Source organism: Rhineura floridana, chromosome 3 (genome assembly GCF_030035675.1).
Source record: "Rhineura floridana isolate rRhiFlo1 chromosome 3, rRhiFlo1.hap2, whole genome shotgun sequence".
NCBI classification, from domain to species: Eukaryota; Metazoa; Chordata; class Lepidosauria; order Squamata; family Rhineuridae; genus Rhineura; species Rhineura floridana.
In genome coordinates this window covers 52,835,562-52,857,077 of record NC_084482.1, presented here as the reverse complement: position 1 = coordinate 52,857,077, position 21,516 = coordinate 52,835,562, and the positions used below count along the sequence as shown (strand labels likewise).

Genomic DNA, 21,516 nt, shown 5'->3' with positions numbered 1-21,516 from the left:
CTCTAGTTCATAAAGCACTGGCTACAGTAAATCCATTAATGGTTAAGGTACCACAAGACTTTGTTGTTTAATCACCATGTGTCTTGTATGTCAGATGTGGGCAACCTTTTTGTCCCAGAGAGTGACTTGTGGGCAATCAGGGGCCACAAGTCAATGGGCTAGAGCCAGCTAGATTGGGGAAAGAGAGCTGTTCCTGTGCTGCTAAGCAGTGCAAGGACAGCAATTTTGGCTGCATTTCTGGGTTCACCAGGGGCAGGTTAAAGTCTCTGCTCCCCTGTGATCCCAGGGCAGTGTAATAGTGTTGGACACCCATCTCTTCCTCTGTTCAGGTGAAGTCCCTTGCTTTTCTGTCCTGTCACTACTCACTCTTCTACCTTCTCCACACTGTTTTTTGGGGCACAAATTATGACTCGGCACCTGGTATTAGCCTCCGTCTCTATCCCTGTCAGAGGGACAGAGGAGGAGAAGGCACAAATGAGTGCCAGCACGCTGCTATGTATTTCTGGCTGGGAAAAATAGCTAGCAGCTCTGGCTCAAACAGGTTACATGCTAGTTCCTGCAGCCCTTAAGACAGAAGAATTGCACATACAGCTTGACAAGGCAGAGTCCAGTTTGGGCTTTTTCTGCCTGTCTCTGTCTAGCACACATTATGCTTGATTGGCTGTGTGTACAAAGCTTGGGCAGTTTGCCACTTGGGGACTCATCTAGGGTACCTACTACTCTGTTCAAGAAAGGACAAACAGCACACCTGGTCTGAACCAAATTTTTGTTACTTTTTTTAGCTTTGGAGAAGACCTGAAAGATAGGTTGAAATTAGACTGATGAAATATTTTCTTAGCCTGCAATTCAAAGGGGTTAACTGCGTATGTAGCCATCTTCAATTTAAACAGTAGCTTGTCTCTTGTCCATGGAAACAGCTGCAGCAGGAACAGTAAGTGCGGCTCCACCTGTATGCTTAGTTATTTCCTAAGTATTCACATCACTAGTTTGAACTGTAGCTTTTCTTTTTCCAAAGGCTGAAAAAATCATGAGCTGCTTTTCATATCTACTCTTGTGCCTGGGTCCCCTCTGGTCCCCTCTCCATAGCCCTGGAGAATCCCAGTGTCACAGTTTTTCCCTTCAACTGTTTGTGTTATAATAATTTTTTGGCATATTTAAACCTGCACACAGAACTTGGAGAGGAAATGTAACACAAAACGTCAAATTATTCTGGAAAAATAACAGGATATTGTGTTTGTTATCTTTCTCGTACTTTTGTCCCATTTTTAATTAAATTAAAATAAAATTGCCACAGAAATCCCTGACAGCTGTACTGGAACACCAGAGAAACAAAAGAATTGGTTATGCATTTTAAGATAACGATTTTGCGGGAATGGCTTCATAGTCTTGATTAAAACTCTGTTGCTTTAGGCTTCTTTCCTAAATCATGGCAGGTGAAATGCAAAGGACTGGACCTATATTTTAAGTTCCTGCTACTTTATGATTGTTTTAGATTTGGATGTCAAGTGCACATATTTCCATTTACTTAATCCTTGGTAGTTCCCTCCCCCTTAAACAGCCACAGTTGAATTTATCCCACATTGTTTGAAGTACTGTCTCCAACTAATCAATGGCAGGAAATAAATTAATTGGTGTTGCCATAATCTTCACTCAGATTTGAAATGTGCCAAGTATTGAATGAAATAACAAGTGTTCTGTCTTTATGTAAATGAAATTGAGACTGTTCTCAATTTGGACTTCCCCAAGGCTTTTCCTATTGACATAATGTCTCAAGTCACTCACTAAAGTGATCAGAAAAATCAGATCGTCACCAGCAAAGCAGCTGACTTACATCACCATCAGTAATTTCATGCTTGTCCTGCAGTGAACATCAACAAGACATTTTGACAACTCTGAGGTTGATGTCAGTTTAGGAATGACAGATATAGCTGAGTACCATCAACAAAGGAACTGCATCTGAGACTGTCCTTTCTGATAGCCCTAATCAGAAGCAAAACGTTCTTGCCAATGACCAGACAGAACTATATCTATATCTATCTATTTACTTGAAGGCACATAACAACATCTATCTATCTGTCTGTCTGTCTATCTGTCTGTCTGTCTCTGTCTGTCTGTCTGTCTGTCATCAGCAAGAATTTGCAAGGTCAAGTAGAGACTTTTCTGTAATAACTTGTGTTTCTAGTCTGTAGCTAGTAGGTGGTGAGAGAGGCTAGCACAGTCTTTATCCACTAAAGCTTTAATTACCTTTTCATTATACTGAAATGTTGCTGAATGATTAAAAGCCAATCTATACATTTGCATAGAAACCATTAATTTTCCATTCATCCTAAGCTAAAAGTGGTATTTTGCCTTGAAAGCATAGATAAGAAACATCTAACAATGGAAAATACTGACACAGACAGCAAACAGAAGATAGAATAAAATCAAAAATACTTGTGAAAGGAGCAAACTGGCACTAAATATCTTTAAAGTGAAAGAAGCAATGGGAAGGTCACTAATTTTAAAAGCATGTGGTTGTATCTTACAAAGTCATAGAGTAGATCCATTGAAATAAATGGAGTTAAGTTAGTCATTACTAACTTGGCCATTAATTTCAAAAGATCTATTCTGAGTGTGATTTGGATACAACCCGTAATTTTGACAACAAGATGAATTCCTTCTATTGTCAAAAAGTTGTATTTAATACCCATAAAGAAAACTCATCTAAGTGTCAATTGTTTGTGATTTAAAATAACATTTTAAAGCTAATCATCTTCAAAGTACTTTCCCAGTACCTAGAAGGAATGGCTGTTCATAGACTAGTACACAGTGATGCAGTTCAGTCTACTTAATCTTAACAAAAATAATGTGATCTTGTACATTCGTGCCCTTGGTAAATCTTCATATAAGGAGGGTAAAGTTGTAAACCTGTCAGTTGCAAACTTGAAAGAGTGGCAAGGCAAATATGCTAGGCAGATTGGAGGAACAAGATGTGCTGCTTTGGGCTCCCAAAGCTATGTGGACTGAAAATTAGAATGGCTTCACAATGAAGTGCATCTGATTTCTTACTGTAGAGTCTGAAATTGCAGCTTATGTGAGAGATTGGGTGTGGAGACAGAGGAGAAAAGGAATGAATCCTGTGAAATGATCTGTAACTTTCCTCTCTGCTGCTATTATCTGAATCTACTACTAAGACATTGGTGAGAAATCACAAGCCCATGTTAGGCCTTTCAATTTAAAGTCACTTTAAGTTTCTTTTGAAAGTTTTGGTGTTAGCTTATTTTTTCCAAGTATAATGTTGATAGGGGAAAAACATGTATATTTTCAGAGCAGCCATGGACCATTTTTGACTCTCAATATGTTTTAAGTGAGAACTTCAGAGATTGTAAAGCAAGGTGGGGAAACCTATGTACTTTCTTACTCCCAGTCAACCACATCCAGCATGCTGGTCAGAGTTTATGGGAGTTGTAGCCCAACAACATCTGTAAGGCCCCAAGTGCTATAAGGAATCCTAGCTTTCATTTTTGCCTCATAGTTGTGTGCTGGGTCTCTGCACACCATTCATGTAGAAATTAGAAGTTAGTCTGGAATGTGCACTCTTTCCTTTTCCTCTCATGTGTATTTTCTACTTTCTTCTGTTGTGCTTAAGTGTGGTTTAGCATTATATTTGCACTAACACAAACCATGGCTAACATCTTAACCAGAGTTTGCAAGCTCATTTGAAATCCTGGTTTCAAATTCTGATTAAGAAGGAAATGCTGGTTAGCATTCTTCATGTTTAGCAATGGTTCAAATGTTATGTTGAACTATGGTTAAGACTGACAAGAGAAGGAAGAGTGAATTTATGCAATATTATGTGAGAGACAACATCTGTTCCTGAAGCTGACTCCTAATTTACGAACAGTGGCTTATAGGGAGCCACAGTTGCAATTGTACTGGATCGTAATGGCAGAAACTGCTCATTTCAGGTTCAGAGTATGCAATCTGGTGCTTTTCAATTATATTGCCAGCTAGATATCATTCTGTCTAGCGCAGATAATGGTGTTGCAGCTGATAGCAGAGGATACCTTCTTTACTAGAATCTCTTTCTAAGCATGTTTCAGTTTTCTGTCAATTGCAGGATCTATTCTGATGTACATTTTCCAGAAACAATTTAGTTGGCAACTCCTGTAATAACTACTGATTTTGTGTTTAAGGCAGGTGCATACTCTGTTTTCACGGTAATTCCTCCCAAACTGTATTGGACTCTTTCTCCTTCTTGCATGGCTGGAAAAAGAGCTTAATATTTATCCCATAATTGCTCTGGAATACCAAAGAAATTACTGTATATGACTATTTTTTGGAAGGAGTGTATCTAAACAAATGCTTCATTTTCCACAATTGTAAACATGCTAAAAATGATTGTAAATCTGAAGTTCTTTGGAAGATTTTGGAAATACCTTTTCCCCAACAACTAACTTGTTGTTATGTGCCTTCAAGTCAATTTTGACTTACGGTGACCCTATGAATCAGCGACCCCCAGTAGCATCTGTTATAAACTACAATCTACAAACTACTACAATCTTGTAAATTCAGGTCTGTGGATTTGTTTATGAAATCAATCCATCTCTTATTTGGTCTTCCTCTTCTTCTACTCCCTTTTGTTTTTCCAGCATTATTGTCTTTTCTAGTGAATCATGTCTTTTCATGATGTGTCCAAAGTATGATAACCTCAGTTTCATCATTTTAGCTTCTAGTGACAGTTCTGGTTTAATTTTTTCTAACACCCAATTGTCTCTATTGCAGCCCATGGTATGCGCAAAGCTCTCCTCCAACACCACATTTCAAATGAGTTGATTTTGCTCTTATCCACTTTTTTCACTGTCCGACTTTCACATCCATATATAAAGATCGGGAATACCATAGTCTGACTTTAGTGTTCAGTGATACATCTTTGCATTTGAGGATCTTTTCTAGTTCTCTCATAGCTGCCCTCCCAGTCCTAGCCTTCTTCTGATTTCTTGACGATTGTCTCCATTTTGGTTAATGACTGCGCCAAGATATTGATAATCCTTGACAAGTTGTCCTCATTATCAACTTTTATAGAGTTCAGTGTATTGCTTCCATCTTCCTTTTATTTTATCTCAGTCAGTCAGTGTGTTCTGTTGATTATTCAACATTCCTACTCTTGGTTTAAATTTCCCTTTAATTTCTCTAATCTTTTGGAATAGGGCTCTTGTTCTTTTTGTTGTCCTCTTCTATTTCTATTTTGTTGTTGTTATGTGCCTTCAAGTCGATTACAACTTATGGCAACCGTATGAATCAGCGACCTCCAGTAGCATCTGTCATGGACCACCCTGTTCAGATCTTGTAAGTTCAGGTCTGTGGCTTCCTTGATGGAATCAATCCATTTCTCGTTTGGCCTTCCTCTTTTTCTAATACCTTCTGTTTTTCCCAGCATTATGGTCTTTTCTAGTGAATCTAGTCTTCTCATCATGTGTCCAAAGTATGATAACCTCAGTTCCCTCACTTTAGCTTCTAGTGACAGTTCTGGTTTAATTTGTTCTAACACCCAAATATTTGTCTTTTTCACAGTTCATGGTATGCACAAAGCTCTCCTCCAACACCACATTTCAAATGAGTTGATTTTTCTCTTATCAGCTTTTTTCACTGTCCAACTTTCACATCCATCCATAGAAATTGGAAATACCGTGGTCTGACTGATCCTGACTTTAGTGTTCAGTGACACATCTTTGCATTTAAGACTTTTTCTAGTTCTTGCACAGCTGCCCTCGCCAGTCCTAGTCTTCTTCTGATTTCTTGACTATTGTCTCCATTTTGGTTAATGACTGTGCCGAGGTATTGATAATCCTTGACAAGTTCAATGTCCTCATTGTCAACTGTAAAATTACATAAATCTTCTGTTGTTTACTTTAGTCTTTTTGACGTTCAGCTGTAGTCCTGCTTTTGTGCTTTCCTCTTTAACTTTCATCAGCATTCATTTCAAATCATTACTGGTTTCTGCTAGCAGTATGGTATCGTCTGCATATCTTAAATTATTGATATTTCTCCCTCCCATTTTCACACCTCCTTCATCTTGGTCCAATCCCGCTTTCTGTATGATATGTTCTGCGTATAGATTAAAAAACAGGGTGATAAAATACACCCCTGTCTCACACTGTTTCCAATTGGGAAGCAATCGGTTTCTCCATATTCTGTCCTTACAGTAGTCTCTTGTCCAGAGTATAGGTTGCGCATCAGGACAGTCAGATGCTGTGACACCCCCATTTATTTTAAAGCATTCCATAGTTTTTCATGATCTACACAGTCAAAGGCATTTCTGTAATCTATAAAGCACAGGGTGATTTTCTTCTGAAATTCCTTGCTCCTTTCCATTATCCAATGTATGTTTGTGATATGATCTCTGGTACCTCTTCCCTTTCTAAATCCAGCTTGGACGTCTGGCATTTCTCACTCCATATATGGTAAGAGCCTTTGTTGTAGAATCTTGATCATTACTTTACTTGCAAGGGATATTAAGGCAAGAGTTCGATAGCTACTGCATTCCCTGGGATCCCATTTCTGTGGAATTGGGATATATATTGAATGCTTCCAGTCTGTGGGCCATTGTTTAGTTTTCCATATTTCTTGACAGATTTTTGTCAAAATGTGGACAGATTCAGTCTCAGTAGCTTGTAGCAACTCTATCGGTATGCCATCTATTCCTGGTGATTTGTTTCTTCCAAGTATTTTAAGAGCAGCTTTCACCTCACATTCTAAAATTGCAGGTTCTTCCTCATACAGTTCCCCAGTGAATGAATCCATCATCCTGGCTTCTCTTTTATAGAATTCTTCAGTGTATTGCTTCAATCTTCCTTCTATTTCATCTCGATCAGTCAGTGTGTTCCCCTGTTGATTATTCAACATCCCTACTCTTGGTTTAAATTTCCCTTTCATTTCTCTCATCTTTTGGAACAGGGCTCTTGTTCTTCCCTTTTTGTTGTCCTCTTCTATTTCTATACAAAAACTATTGTAATAGTTCTCTTTGTCCCTATGCACTAGTCACTGTATTACTGCATATAGGGTTCTGACCATGTTTCTGCCTCTGTTTGTTTTTGCTTTCCTTCCCTCTTTAACCATTTTAAGAGTTTCTTCAGTCATCCATTGAGGTTTTTCTCTCTTTTTAACTAGAGGTATTGTTTTTTTTGCATTCTTCCCTGATAATGTCTCTGACTTCATTCCATAGTTCTTCTCGTTCTCTGTCAACTAAGTTTAAAGCCTCAAACCTGTTCCTTATTTGATCTTTATATTCTTCTGGGATGTTATTTAAATTGTGTTTGCAAGAGAAAAACGTATTGAATTCTGTGAAGCCAATTTCTCTTCCTTCATTTCTATATCCTAAGCCCCATTTCCCCACAATTTCTAGTTCTTCTCTGTTCCCTACTTTTGCATTCCAGTCCCCCATGATTATCATCACATCTTGTTTTCGTGTGTGATAAATTTCTTCCTGTATTTCTGCGTAAAATCTCTCCAATTCCTCTTCTTCTGTGTTTGCCGTTGGAGCGTAGACTTGGATAATGGTTATGTTAATAGGTTTCCCGTTAAATCTCATTGATATTATTCGGTCAGACCTTGCGTTGTAGCCAGGGCTATGGAGTCGGAGTCGGAAGCAATTTTGGGTGGAGTCGGAGTCGGTAGAAATGTACCGACTCCAGCTTTAAAATAAAAACATATAATATTATAACGATATATGGTAACAGATCTGTGGAGTCCGAGTCGGAGTTGTGGAGTCGGAGTCAGAAGCAATTTTGGGTGGAGTCGGAGTCGGACAGTAGAAAAATAGAGGAGTCGAAGGTTTGGCGTTCCAACTCCACAGCCCTGGTTGTAGCTCCTAATTGCTTTTGCTACATCACTTCTCACTATTAAAGGAACCCCATATCTCCTTAATTTCCAAACACTGCAACATGAAGTTTTTCCAAGCAGTTTTTATTGAGTACTAGACATAAACTTGCTTTGATGGACATTTTGCCCCTGAAATACATGAAGACCTACCAATCTGTGCAGCCATCTTTTTGCTTCTTGCTGTTTTGCTTATAGCTTCATTTGATTCCCTGTTTTTGTGATAATCTTTAGAGTCCTCCCAAATGTGTGCAGAATGTTTCATTTTATTTAAATGGGCCATGGAATATCTGAAACATCTGGAGAATCAGTTTTGTGTAAATGGGAGTACTGTTTACGTAAGACACTGATATCAAGCTGCACATGAGGTGATATGCATGATGCATTCAGATAACTGTTTGCCGTTAGGGGCCATGGTTTTAGTTTAGTGGCTAAAGTGTTGGACTTGGAGTGGGAAATTCTGGTTTCATACCTAAGTGAGCCAGGCAGTCCATCTTGGGCAAACTTCTATTTCTGCATGCAACTTCTCCTGAAGTTGTTGTGAGGATAAAATAATTTCCATGTATAATTTAAGGAGGGGTGGGATTAACATTTGATAAATAGCGGGAGATTCTAAGTGTGGAATCCTTACTTGGGTCACTGGAGCTTACACTGTCAGTGCACCACTATATCCACATCTGTGCTGTACATGCCAGACAGAGCAGAGACAGGTAAACCACTGGAGCTGGAACAGAGATCAGGCCCAATGCCATTGTGGTATCCAATGGATCCCAGGCAGGGTTGCCAGGTTCATGGCCAGACTGATCCTGTATCTTTAGGAGAAGAGAAAGTCAGTCAAGTGCAGGTGTTCTTGCAACACTGTAATGAGAAAAACCACAAGGTGGAATTCTCCCTTTCTCCTGCACAACTTTTAAAGATACAGAAGACCTCTTGGAGGCTGGGCCTGGCAACCAAGAGGTCTTCTGTATCTTTAAAAGGTGTGCAGGGGGAAGGGAGAATTCCACCTTGTGGTTTTCTCATTACAGTGTTGCAAGAATACCTGCACTTGGCTGACTTTCTCTTCTCCTAAAGATACAGGATCAGTCTCAGGTTATGAACCTGGCAACCCTAATCCCAGGCCATTTCAGCTACTCCCTACCCCTAGGAATGCTCTGGTTTGGGGTTTTGTGGTGGTGAAGAATGTGCCAGCAACACTTCTACTGCTTGCCCATTCAGCAGAGGCTGACAGGGCTGGGTGGAGGGACACCCAGTATGGTGTAAAGAGCCAATGTGGTGTAGTGGTTAGAGCATTGAACTAGGACCTGGGAGACCAGGGTTCAAATCCCCACTCAGCCATGAAGCTCACTGGGTGACCTTGGGGCAGCCACTATCTATAAGCCTAACCCTACCTCACAAGGTTTTTGTGAGGATAAAATTGGGAGGGGGAGAACCTTGGAGGGAAAGGTGGAATATAAATGTAAAAATAAAAATAAACTAAAAAATCCAACCCCGCCTATCTCATAGGAGGATTGGATTGCACTCTTAATTTGTAGAAACCTTGTAAGTATTGTGTGTTGCATAATTTTTCTTGTATGCACTGAGGCAAATTTAATTCCCACTGTCATTTCTTCAGGGTATATTGCCCATTCTTCATAGCTGATTTGAAGGAAGTAGAAAGTGCGGTGAGTGGGAGAAGAATAAGATTATAGGCAATAGTTGTAGGAAATACGTCTGATTGTTTGTTAAGACACAAAGTAACCAAAATGGCTTATGATGCAGAAGAGCATTCATATGAAAGGAAATGAGACTTTGAGCTGCAGTTTCATGGGATGAAAATGGGACAGATAGGGGGGGGTTGGTAGGGTTTTCTTGCTTGTAAGGAATCTTGCATCATGATTTACTGTTTGCACAATGTTTGTGCTGTCATTAAAATGGTATAGCAGCTGTGAATGCTATGTTAGAGAACTCATTTTGACAGAATAACATCTGGGAGGAAATAACCATGAATCAAAAGAATGAAGCTGGGCTCTTCATGTTGCTTTCCTGTTTGGTGTTCTGTTATAATCACAGGGGGCATGTAAATAGTCAAAATGCAATGTTTTGTTTTGTTTTGTTTTGTTTTTATTAGGAGACAATGACAACACCCAGAGAATCTTCAAATGATATGCCTGAGTTAAGTGCTAGGGGCAGTATTCAACAAATAACTAGTGCTGTGGGACTTTCCGTGCCTCTGCATGCCCCACGCTGTCACCAAATTTGCTCTGGAAGATTGGGGGAACCCTCCCTAGAGCATATTTGTGGGTAGGGGTGCAGATGGAGAAGAGGGGGGAAGAACTTTCCCTTTTGCAAGGAGAAAGCCTTGTACTGACTGAATGTTCACCTTAGTGCCATGTTGAATACAACCCTGGTTAGTTTGAAGCTTATGTGATTAAATCTTTTTAGAGTCAATATAGAGTTGAATCTGTGACTGAATGAAGCACAGAATTCTGCAGCTGAGTTGTAGCTTTTCCTGGGGGGGAGGGAGGGGAAGGAATTGCTCCTGTCTCTGATTCCAGTAACATCACTGGTCCTGAAGTCATGTTTCACCCAATATATATATATATATAGGACATACTGGACCCCAGTTAGATGGGTGAAGTGACAGCATCATCAAACTGCTGTTGGATTTGTAATCAGAACTTTTGAACTTTTATGATCCAGCAGTATTTAGCTGCCATCATCTCACGACAGAATATGGCCAGGCACACAGATGTCATGGTTAGCACAATATGTGGTGTTAACCTTTGCCTGTTTGATGCTAACCCCAATCTAACCCGTATCCAGGATGGTGCCAGCTCACACTCTATAGGCCTTGATAGCAATCTTATCCCCCAGTAAGTCCATGCCACCATGAAGAACTCTGCTTTCTCCCTCACACTTTGCTTCCTTTATGTGTCTGCAAACCTTTTTAATGACTATGAACTGATTTGGGACTGGGACTGCCTTCAAGTCGATTCCGACTTATGGCGACCCTATGAATAGGATTTTTCATGCTAAGTGGTATTCAGAGGGGGTTTACCATTGCCTTCCTGTGAGGTTGAGAGGCAGTGACTGGCCCAAGGTCACCCAGTCAGCTTCATGGCTGTGTGGGGATTCGAACCCTGGTCTCCCAGGTCGTAGTCCAACACTCTAACCACTACACCGGCTCTCTGTGAACTGATGTGGGAGCCAATAATTGTCAAAAAAGTGGGATAAAAATACAGTATATAACCAAATAAATAAGAATTATTAATTTGGGCAAACTTTTCTTGACATTTCTCCTAATCGCTATCCAGCTTTTCCTGTTTCTCTTTAAAGGCAGCATTACAGTGTTGTCAAAACAAATTGCTAGGTACACCCACATCATGGGTAAAATGAATAGAGATTTCGTTTGTCTGTGCATCAGAATGTTATTTTAAAAAGCGAAGGCTGAAAATTCTTGGCTGGTTAACTGCTTTTTTTAGAGGTTCTCTGTTTTCTCCTCCTGCAACTCTGTTTTGTAAATGTGAATATTTGTTCTGTGTTGAGTTATGCTCTTCTTTTTAAAGTATCCATTCACCTTCTTTAATTGTGAGCTCAATTTAATAGTTATGTGTAATGGAGATTGTGGAGATTGTCTTTAGCTCCCGCCTTCCCATCAAGATGCGGGAACTGAAAAATTGCCTACCACTCGAGGGCTCGATTATAGTGCCTTGTAAAGGCGTCAACAGGCAGAATGTGATTTAGGGCATATGTTCAGCACCTTCATAACGGTGCTGTAAGATACGAGAGTGAGATAGAAGACGATGCTTGCATTAATGCAGTCTACTGTGAGCAGCATTCCTAGTGACAGACCTTAGCATTTTTCTTGCAACTGCTTGTCTCTTGCTCATAAACACAGATGAATGGAATGAAATATTACACTGCATGGCACAGCTTTAACTGAACAGCCTGAAATGCTAAGAATCACCGTTGAGTTAACTTGCTTCATTATTCCTATAAATAGTGCAAAAACCTGAAATAAAACATGGAAGCAGTGAAAGGTTACTGAGACCATTTCTGATGGCATAATGCCGTAGGTCATTTTGGTAGTTTGAAAAAACATATTGTGAAAGGACATTGTGCAACATGGGAAAATTGGATTATATGTCTTTGTTGAGAAGCAGCTCTTTGCCCTTTCAACTTGAAGCTATTACTTGGTGGTTCTGTGTCCCTCCCTCACCCCCAATATGTCAGCGTAAAGCAGACTTCCTAATGCAGATATTTAATGGCCATTTGTTACCTGTCTTGGTTCTGCTTGAACTAATGGCATGATACAAGAGCCCTACTATGAACCAGTGTAGATGAACCACTGTAGATGAACCATTTTTCCTCAGTAAGGAATATCAGTGAGGACTAAACATGACAAAAATTATATTAGAATGCACATTTAACTTTTCAGAAAAGATTGGTCAGCAGGAGCAGGCAAGGAGCTCCTTGTTTTCTACTTGTAGTATTCCTCTTGGGAAGAGAAATGCTACGTTGGAATTGGCACTGTGCTGTGTTGTAGTTTCCCGTAGTTTACAGTGGCACTTGTACAGGAGTATATCATTCCAGTTGATGCCATGTTATGCCTGTCTTCTACATTTTGTTTGTCCTCATTTTACTAACAAGGCCTTAATAAACAAGTTATTATTATTAAGCTGTTTTCAAACATGGCACAATTCAGGGAAGTTTCATATTAATGAAGCGGCAGAATAATGCTGGAGCTGTCTGTGGAGAGATGTGAACCTCCGGTACTGTGTCAATGGTGGTATTTTCTGGTTTCATGCAAAAGTGACACACAGTAATTCTTTGTACCCTGGCCATTGTCTGCTAGAAAGTTTCAAAAATGAATTAGGGGCTTAACTTAATAATAAACTTTCATTTGAACAAGGCTTTCATCTGGGATTTCTGCCTTCTTGAATGTTTAATGACCTATTGTCTAGGTCTAAATCATTGCAGCTTCTCTAGCTTATACCATGCAATCATTTCAGGACTGTGGATAGTTCCTTTGGCAATATAATTTGAAGGAGGGTTTATGCATTATGAAGAGAGAGATGCTTTTACAGCAGGTGGACATTTTAAAGTTATATCAGTTTATTTAGTTGTTTAATAATGAATAAGAGATAAAAGTTCATGGGGAAATTGTCAAGGGCGCATACAAAAGTTTATTTAAAAGGACACATCTATGCTACTTACTGATTTACATTATCTAGCCAAATGATTGTGTGCTTTGTTCCTGTATATATGTAGGAATATTTCAGCTTATTGTTAATTCTTATGCATATGCAAAGGTCAAATTGGGTAATTCAATCTCTTTCTCTTTTACAACCAGGCTCGGTACAAGCAGAGTCTTGATCCTACAGTGGATGAAGTAAAAAAGCTATGTACCTCATTGCGTCGAAATGCCAAGGAAGAGAGAGTTCTCTTTCACTACAATGGACATGGTGTCCCCAGACCAACAGTAAATGGAGAAATTTGGGTCTTCAACAAGGTACATTATTTGCAAATGAAGTTAAATCACAGCTCATCTCATGTCAAGTTTGCTCTATATTTGTGGAGAAACCTAAAACAGCATAATTGTTAATGTTTGATCTTGGAGCTTCTGTTTCTTCACTCTCTTATGCCCCCAGGTTAGTTGCTACGAAGTTCTTGAGACTCTTTTTCCTAAAAGGAATACCTGTATTCCTTCTGGAGAAGCTCTCTCTATACAAGTATGTGCACATGAAGAGGATTAGAATAGAGAAACAATAAACATGTTAACTGAAACATGTAATTAATGTGTATGTCCAAATTTCCTTCTTAGAAGGTAACCCTGCTGACCTCACAAATTGCTCTTCAAACACCACAAGCTAATAAAACACCGTTATACAGCACCAGCCATGTACCTGATGCACAGATTTGTAAGGAAAAATACCTCCGCTCAACACCAAGCAAGGCTTCAGTGGTATACCTTTTGATGTGCATGGCCTTGGCCATTGTTATCTTGCAGTGCATGCTATGAATGTATGAAACATGAAATGCATCCACCAAGATTTTCAGCTTGCAATTGTGGTGCTGGAAACCATAATCCACTTTGCATTCAGAATTCTTATTAGCTGTACTCCAGACAACAAATCTGTCACAAGAGCTTATACTAGACACCAAGATGTCTTCTCCCTTGCATAGGGATGAGAAGTGGGTGATGGGTTAGTTTTAAGGAACACATTTAATACCTCCAATAGGTGACTGATAGTGAAACAGAGACTTTTATTCAGCTGTTTATTTACTGGTTTGGGGTTGCTCCTAACTGTGTTTTATTGCTCGCGGTTGAAGGTTGCGTATAGCCGAGGGAGAGTTGCTCTTGGATGCCAGTTCAACTTCAATTTTTTTGTTTTATTGTTTCGAGAACAAAAAATAGTTGTTCAGTTTGCAGTGCATTTTACAAAAAAAAAATACTATTTCAGCCCTGAGTTTAGGTGTGTGGAGGAGAATGCTTATGTTCTTTTCTTTCCTTTCCTCTCCTCTGTGGAGATGGTTCACTGAAACTGAGTAGTTCCACTGACATATACTGAACTTTACTAACGTTGCTGGTTAGTGATTTGGCTATGATTGGACAGGGGCCATAGCTCAGTGGCAGAGCGTGTGGTTTTTCATGCAAAAGGTCTCATGTTCAACCCTAGGCATCTCCAGCTAAAAAGGGCCAGGTAATAGGTAATGGCAAAAACCACCACCTGGACCGTCGAAGAGCCATTTCCTGTTGAATAAGACTATACTGGGGTAGATGACCTGGTATAAAGCAACTTACTATGCTATGGTTCAGGACTCTATTATCATTCATCCCATCACTTTAAAACACCAAATATTTAATCTAAATCTGGTGTTTAAAAACAATCAACAGTGGTCTTAATGAGTTGTGGACAGTAAATAAGACACAAATAATGTTATTCTGAATGTGCTATAAGAATGAGGAAAACAAATTATGTTTAATGAAATTTGGATGTTGTGCCAAGCATGTGCTGCATTATTAAAAAATTATTTATTGTGCATTTGCCAGCTAGCTTTCCTTATCAGCTGAGGTAATCTGATGAAGACACCACTGGCTATTATTAGCAGAGGTCTTAAAGATTTGTAGCCCAGGTTATAAACGAGTACTGGATTTGTACAGGTGGGGATGTGAAATTAGATATGTTTGCCTATCAGAAGGGGAAGTATGCTTTCTTCCTGCCAAAAAAGGCAAAATGTGCTAGGTTGGGGAAAAATGCTCTTGCCCTCTGCTCCCAAACAGCTCGAAATTTCAAATTCAGAGTAAATGCTATTGTTTTGTTTAAGGTAACCAGTCATTCCAGAAAAGATAAATTTCTCCCAATAGTCCTATTAGGAAGTAGATTGAAATCCAGTAGCTGCACATTCACCAGCAATTGGATCAACCTACTACTGAGTGTCCCTGAGATGCCGTTGGTGGTTGTGTTGCAGTTGTGACCTTTTCTTCAGCTGTAGAATTGTTGCTTCTGATGAGAGACTCCACAAATTATCTCTTTGCCCTTCAGTGGAAGATCTGTGAGTTTTCAGTGAGTCTGTGCAAGTCCAAGCACCCATTATTTTCTAGTAGTGCTAAATTTATAAGACATTAAGCATAATATATTCTGAAATGTAGATTAAAAGGATAAATCCTTCAGGAAGTATTAGTCCAGTCTGATTTGTTTCAGCCAAAAAGCCAGATCTCAGTTGTTTTGTTCAACTAAGCATACTTGATTTTCCACTGGGATCCAAGAGAAAAAGAACTATGTAGCACAGTTTGAATAAGAGAAAAAGCTAATCATTAAATTGGGTTGATCTTTTTTTAAATGTGTGTGTTTGGTGCGTGTGCACACACATCCCTTGCCTTGATTCTCTTCCCCACTCTTTTTCTTCATGCATTTTCCCCTTAGCTTGAATTTTTTATTCCTCTTGTCATGTTGTGCATATGTGGTGGTGATCTTAATCTTCTTGGGCTGCCTTATGAAACAAGCCAAGTTTTTTTTTATGTTTAATCTAGCCTGACAAATAAAGAGGATCTTAATAAATAAATAATCTGGAATGCATCTATGTTCATTTATTTGGAATGAAACCTTTATTTTCTCTGTGTGTTAGCATGAGAAAGAGAGACAGTTGTTTCTTCTCCTCCTATACCCAGACTGTATTGCCTTGAGATAAGGTGTGAAGGGTGAAGGGAGGGTATCAGTTCTCTTGGAGGACCTCCTTTTGGCCCAGTACTTTCAGCACTTGTAGGAGAGAGAACACCTCAAAGGCGGTTGGGAAATATTTACAGGTACGATCTTCTCCTTCCATTCACCTCTTACTGCAAAGCCTAATGTGCTACTGCAGCATGATAAAATGATTTCCCACTCTGTTGAAGACTTATGGTGCTCTAAATTTGCTTTCCAATTTGACAGACAAATGAAGACAGCTAGTGAGATGCTAAGGGATTACATAGAAATAAAAAATGGGCATTCTCCAATTAAAATCACATTTTATTACAATAAGGCAAATGCAAGAACCTTCAAAGTTAGTTAGTTAGTTTAGTTAGTTAGTTAGTTAAAGTATTTATAAGCCTCACTTTTCATGTTGCATTTTTGATAGTCTATTCATAAGGTTTTCATGGTAAGAGGTATTCAGAGGTGGTTTACCATTGCCTTCCTCTGAGTCTGGATGCATCTTAGTCTCAGCTTTGACCAGCCTTGGGTGCCCCTGCTAGGAGTCTAGCCTCTTGGTCTAGACTCCTGATGCATTGCTCTCAGCATCTTTGACACTCTTAAACCCCCTCACCATATTAAGATGTGCGTCCTAATGCTAGGAAAAACAGAACAGAGTAGAACAAGAGGAAGACCAAACAAGAGATGGATTGATTCCATAAAGGAAGCCACAGACCTGAACTTACAAGATCTGAACAGGGTGGTTCATGACAGATGCTCTTGGAGGTCACTGATTCATAGGGTTGCCATAATGCATGGATGAGACTATGGTGTCGGGTGGAAGGGTTTGGATTTGTTAGGCACTGGGGAACATTTTGGGACAAGCTGGGCCTGTACAAAAGGGACGGGCTCCACTTGAACCAGAATGGAACCAGACTGCTGGCACTTAAAATTAAAAAAGTGGAAGAGCAGCTTTTAAACTGACTGAGCGGGTAAACCCGACAGGAGCTGAGGAAGGTCTGGTTCGGAGTAAACCTTCCCCCCGGGATAAAGACCAAAGAAATGATGAAATTTTAAAAGGGGTAGGCCTAGAAGTAGGCATTGTGAGAGCAGGGGCACAGGATATAAATTCAGAAGGGCAAAATTGCCACAGGCCAAACCAGAAGTGCCAAAGACACTTGAAGAGAGACACTGCTTACAAGTGCCAGTACGCTAATGCTAGGAGCCTCCGAACCAAGATGGGAGAACTGGAGTGCTTGGTCTTAGAGAAGAACATAGATATAGTGAGCATAACGGAGACCTAGTGGAATGGAGAAAACCAGTGGGATACGGTTATCCCTGGATATAAACTATATCGGAAGGACAGGGAAGGGCATATTGGTGGCGGAGTCACTCTATACGTGAAAGAAGGCATTGAATCCAGCAAGCTGGATACCCCAAAAGAGGCGGACTCCTTCACAGAATCATTGTGGGTGGTGATACCATGCCCCAGGAGGAATTTAATACTGGGAACGATCTATCGTCCCCCTGATCAAAATGCTCAGGGAGACCTTGAGATGAGATATGAAATTGAGGAAGCATCCAAACTAGGAAATGTGGTAGTAATGGGTGACTTCAACTACCCGGACATAGACTGGCTGCATATGTGTTCCAGTCATGACAAAGAAGCAAAATTTCTAGATATTCTAAATGACTATTCCCTAAACCAGTTGGTCATGGAACCGACTAGAGGGACGACAACCCTGGACTTAATCCTCAGTGGAGACCGGGACCTGGTGCAAGCTGTAAGTGTTGTTGAACCGATTGGGAGCAGTGACCACAGTGCTATTAAATTAAACATACATGTAACTGGCCAATTGCCAAGAAAACCCAACACGGTCACATTTGACTTCAAAAGAGGAAACTTCACAAAAATGAGGGGATTGGTAAAAAGAAAGCTGAAAAACAAAGTCCAGAGGGTCACATCACTCGAAAATGCTTGGAAGTTGTTAAAAACACTATATTAGGAGCTCAACTGGAGTGCATACCGCAGATCAGAAAAGGTACCGCCAGGGCCAAGAAGATGCCAGCATGGTTAACGAGTAAAGTCAAGGAAGCTCTTAGAGGCAAAAAGTCTTCCTTCAGAAAATGGAAGTCTTGTCCGAATGAAGAAAATAAAAAAGAACACAAACTCTGGCAAAAGAAATGCAAGAAGACTATAAGGCAGTGGTTCTCAACCTTTTTTGCTCCATTCCCCCCTTTCACCATTGTTCAGAATATAATTCCCCCCTTCCCAAGATAGTCTCTCATAGCGTGTTGACGTTTCGCGAGTGACGGTGGTGTTTGTCGTGAGAGAAAAATTTCTTAGTTTATATTATAACAGAATTTTTTGGAGCACTTTCTGGTCTTTAAATAATTTAATTTTGCAAATGAAAATAATGCTGCATGTTCAAGAATCGATTTTAATCTGTGACATTCAATAAACTTTATTGAATGTCCAGAAATTAAAAACAAACTACAGTTTTACAAATTGTACATAATCTACAGGACATCACACTTTGCTGAATAGTGGTCCCAATTCCCCCCCTGGAACCCGAAAAGTCCCCCCCGGGGGGGAATTCCCCCCTTGTTGAGAACCCATGCAATAAGGGATGCTAAAAAAGAATTTGAGGACCACATTGCTAAGAACATAAAAACCAACAACAAAAAATTCTATAAATACATTCAAAGCAGGAGACCATCTAGGACCCTTGGATGATAAGGGAGTACTAAAGAACGATAAGGAGATCGCAGAGAAGCTAAATGAATTCTTTGCATCTGTCTTCACAGTGAAAGATATAGGGCAGATCCCTGAACCTGAACTAACATTTGCAGGAAGGGATTCTGAGGAACTGAGACAAATAGTGGTAATGAGAATGGAAGTTCTAAGCTTAATGGACAATATAAAAACTGACAAATCACCAGGCCCGGATGGCATCTACCCGAGAGTTCTCAAAGAACTCAAATGTGAAATTGCTGATCTGCTAACTAAAATATGTAACTTGTCCCTCGGGTCCTCCTCCATGCCTGAGGACTGGAAAGTGGCAAATGTAACGCCAATCTTCAAAAAGGGATCCAGAGGGGATCCCGGAAATTACAGGCCAGTTAGCTTAACTTCTGTCCCTGGAAAACTGGTAGAAAGTATGATTAAAGCTAGATTAACTAAGCACATAGAAGAACAAGCTTTGCTGAAGCAGAGCCAGCATGGCTTCTGCAAGGGAAAGTCCTGTCTCAGTAACCTATTAGAATTCTTTGAGTGTGTCAACAAGCATATAGATAGAGGTGATCCAGTGGACATAGTGTACTTAGACTTTCAAAAAGCGTTTGACAAGGTACCTCACCAAAGGCTTCTGAGGGAGCTTAGCAGTCATGGAATAAGAGGAGAGGTCCTCTTGTGGATAAGGAATTGGTTAAGAAGCAGAAAGCAGAGAGTAGGAATCAACGGACAGTTCTCCCAATGGAGGGCTGTAGAAAGTGGAGTCCCTCAAGGATCGGTATTGGGACCTGTACTTTTCAACTTGTTCATTAATGACCTAGAATTAGGAGTGAGCAGTGAAGTGGCCAAGTTTGCTGACGACACTGAATTGTTCAGGGTTGTTAAAACAAAAAGGGATTGCGAAGAGCTCCAAAAAGACCTCTCCAAACTGAGTGAATGGGTGGAAAAATGGCAAATGCAATTCAATATAAGCAACTGTAAAATTATGCATATTGGCGCAAAAAATCTTAATTTCACATATACGCTCATGGGGTCTGAACTGGCAGTGACCGACCAGGAGAGAGACCTCGGGGTTGTAGTGGACAGCACGATGAAAATGTCGACCCAGTGTGTGGCAGCTGTGAAAAAGGCAAATTCCATGCTAGGGATAATTAGGAAAGGTATTGAAAATAAAACAGCCGATATCATCATGCCGTTGTATAAATCTATGGTGCGGCCGCATTTGGAATACTGTGTACAGTTCTGGTCGCTTCATCTCAAAAAGGATATTCTAGAGTTGGAAAAGGTTCAGAAGAGGGCAACCAGAATGATGAAGGGGATGGAGCGACTCCCTTACGAGGAAAGGTTGCAGCATTTGGGGCTTTTTAGTTTAGAGAAAAGGCGGGTCAGAGGAGACATGATAGAAGTGTATAAAATTATGCATGGCATTGAGAAAATGGCTAGAGAAAAGTTCTTCTCCCTCTCTCATAATACTAGAACTCGTGGACATTCCAAGAAGCTGAATGTTGGAAGATTCAGGACAGACAAAAGGAAGTACTTCTTTACTCAGCGCATAGTTAAACTATGGAATTTGGTCCCACAAGATGCCGTAATGGCCACCAGCTTGGATGGCTTTAAAAGAAGATTAGACAAATTCATGGAGGACAGGGCTATCAATGGCTACTAGCCATGATGGCTGTGCTCTGCCACCCTAGTCAGAGGCAGCATGCTTCTGAAAACCAGTTGCCAGAAGCCTCAGGAGGGGAGCGTGTTCTTGCACTCGGGACCTGCTTGCGGGCTTCCCCCAGGCACCTGGTTGGCCACTGTGAGAACAGGATGCTGGACTAGATGGGCCACTGGCCTGATCCAGCAGGCTCTTCTTATGTTCTTATGTTCTTAAGTCGTAGTCGACTTGGAGGCACATAATACACACACACACTTTTCACATAGTACATGAAGGCAGCTTACACGTAGAAAGGCATAATGAAATGTAAAAACAACAAAAACATAATTAAAAACAATAATTCTGGGTTTACAGTACTTGAGGAGTATGTTAATGGTGTTAATCACTCAGAAAGTAGCTAAACAGTTCTGCAGTGTCACAACTGCCCAGAATTTGCCGAAATATGTTTTACAGCCATTTAAGTAAGCGAAAGCTGGTCTATATGATGTTGAAGAGATCAGTTTTCTGATAGTCTAAGCAATGTCAGAAGAGATGCAATAATTGGATTAAAAGTTGTTTCAGTGTTGTTTCGTTTACTTGCCAAAGGTCTCAGTCTTTCCTTATGCTTAATCTTCAAGGTAAACCTAGGTTTGTAAAAGCTATATCCAGATGATAGTTCAGTGAGTCTTCTGATAAACTGTCATCCTGAGATATAATGTCTCTAGTCAGTGGGTTCAGGGAACAATGCATTTCCCTTTTGAGGGATGCTTGGATACTTTGCATACTACAAATCTGTATACATACATGTCCAGTATAAGCAGCTAGTAATCAATAACATGTATAATTTGCACACACTGTGGCTACTGTGTGTGCTCCCAAGTCTTTCATACAATCTTACTTATAACATGTTCAGTTTATTTTTCAAGTTGGTCCTCATTGTTTTTATTATCATAAGCTTCAAGCATGCACATTACATGTGTAATAATAAAACATATTATTAAAAGACAAGTGAGCAGAGTTCAAAGTAAATTTAAGAACATGGTGAATCCTTAGATTTTTTTCTGGGAAGGTAAATGATGACGGCATAGCACCATTTATTTCCATGATATTTGGAATTGTTTATGAGAAATCTG

The 21,516-nt window shown here is 40.0% G+C and overlaps 1 protein-coding gene across 3 annotated transcripts in view; it reads left to right on the top strand.

Moving 5' to 3' along the window:
- RPTOR (regulatory associated protein of MTOR complex 1) overlaps window positions 1-21,516 on the top strand; it is a 502,533-nt gene that overhangs the window by 170,588 nt on the left and 310,429 nt on the right. For all 3 annotated transcript variants that reach the window (XM_061615781.1, XM_061615780.1, XM_061615782.1), the window contains one exon: window positions 13,190-13,348. In XM_061615781.1, the coding sequence (XP_061471765.1) occupies window positions 13,190-13,348 (159 nt within the window). The remainder of the gene's footprint in view (window positions 1-13,189; window positions 13,349-21,516) is intronic.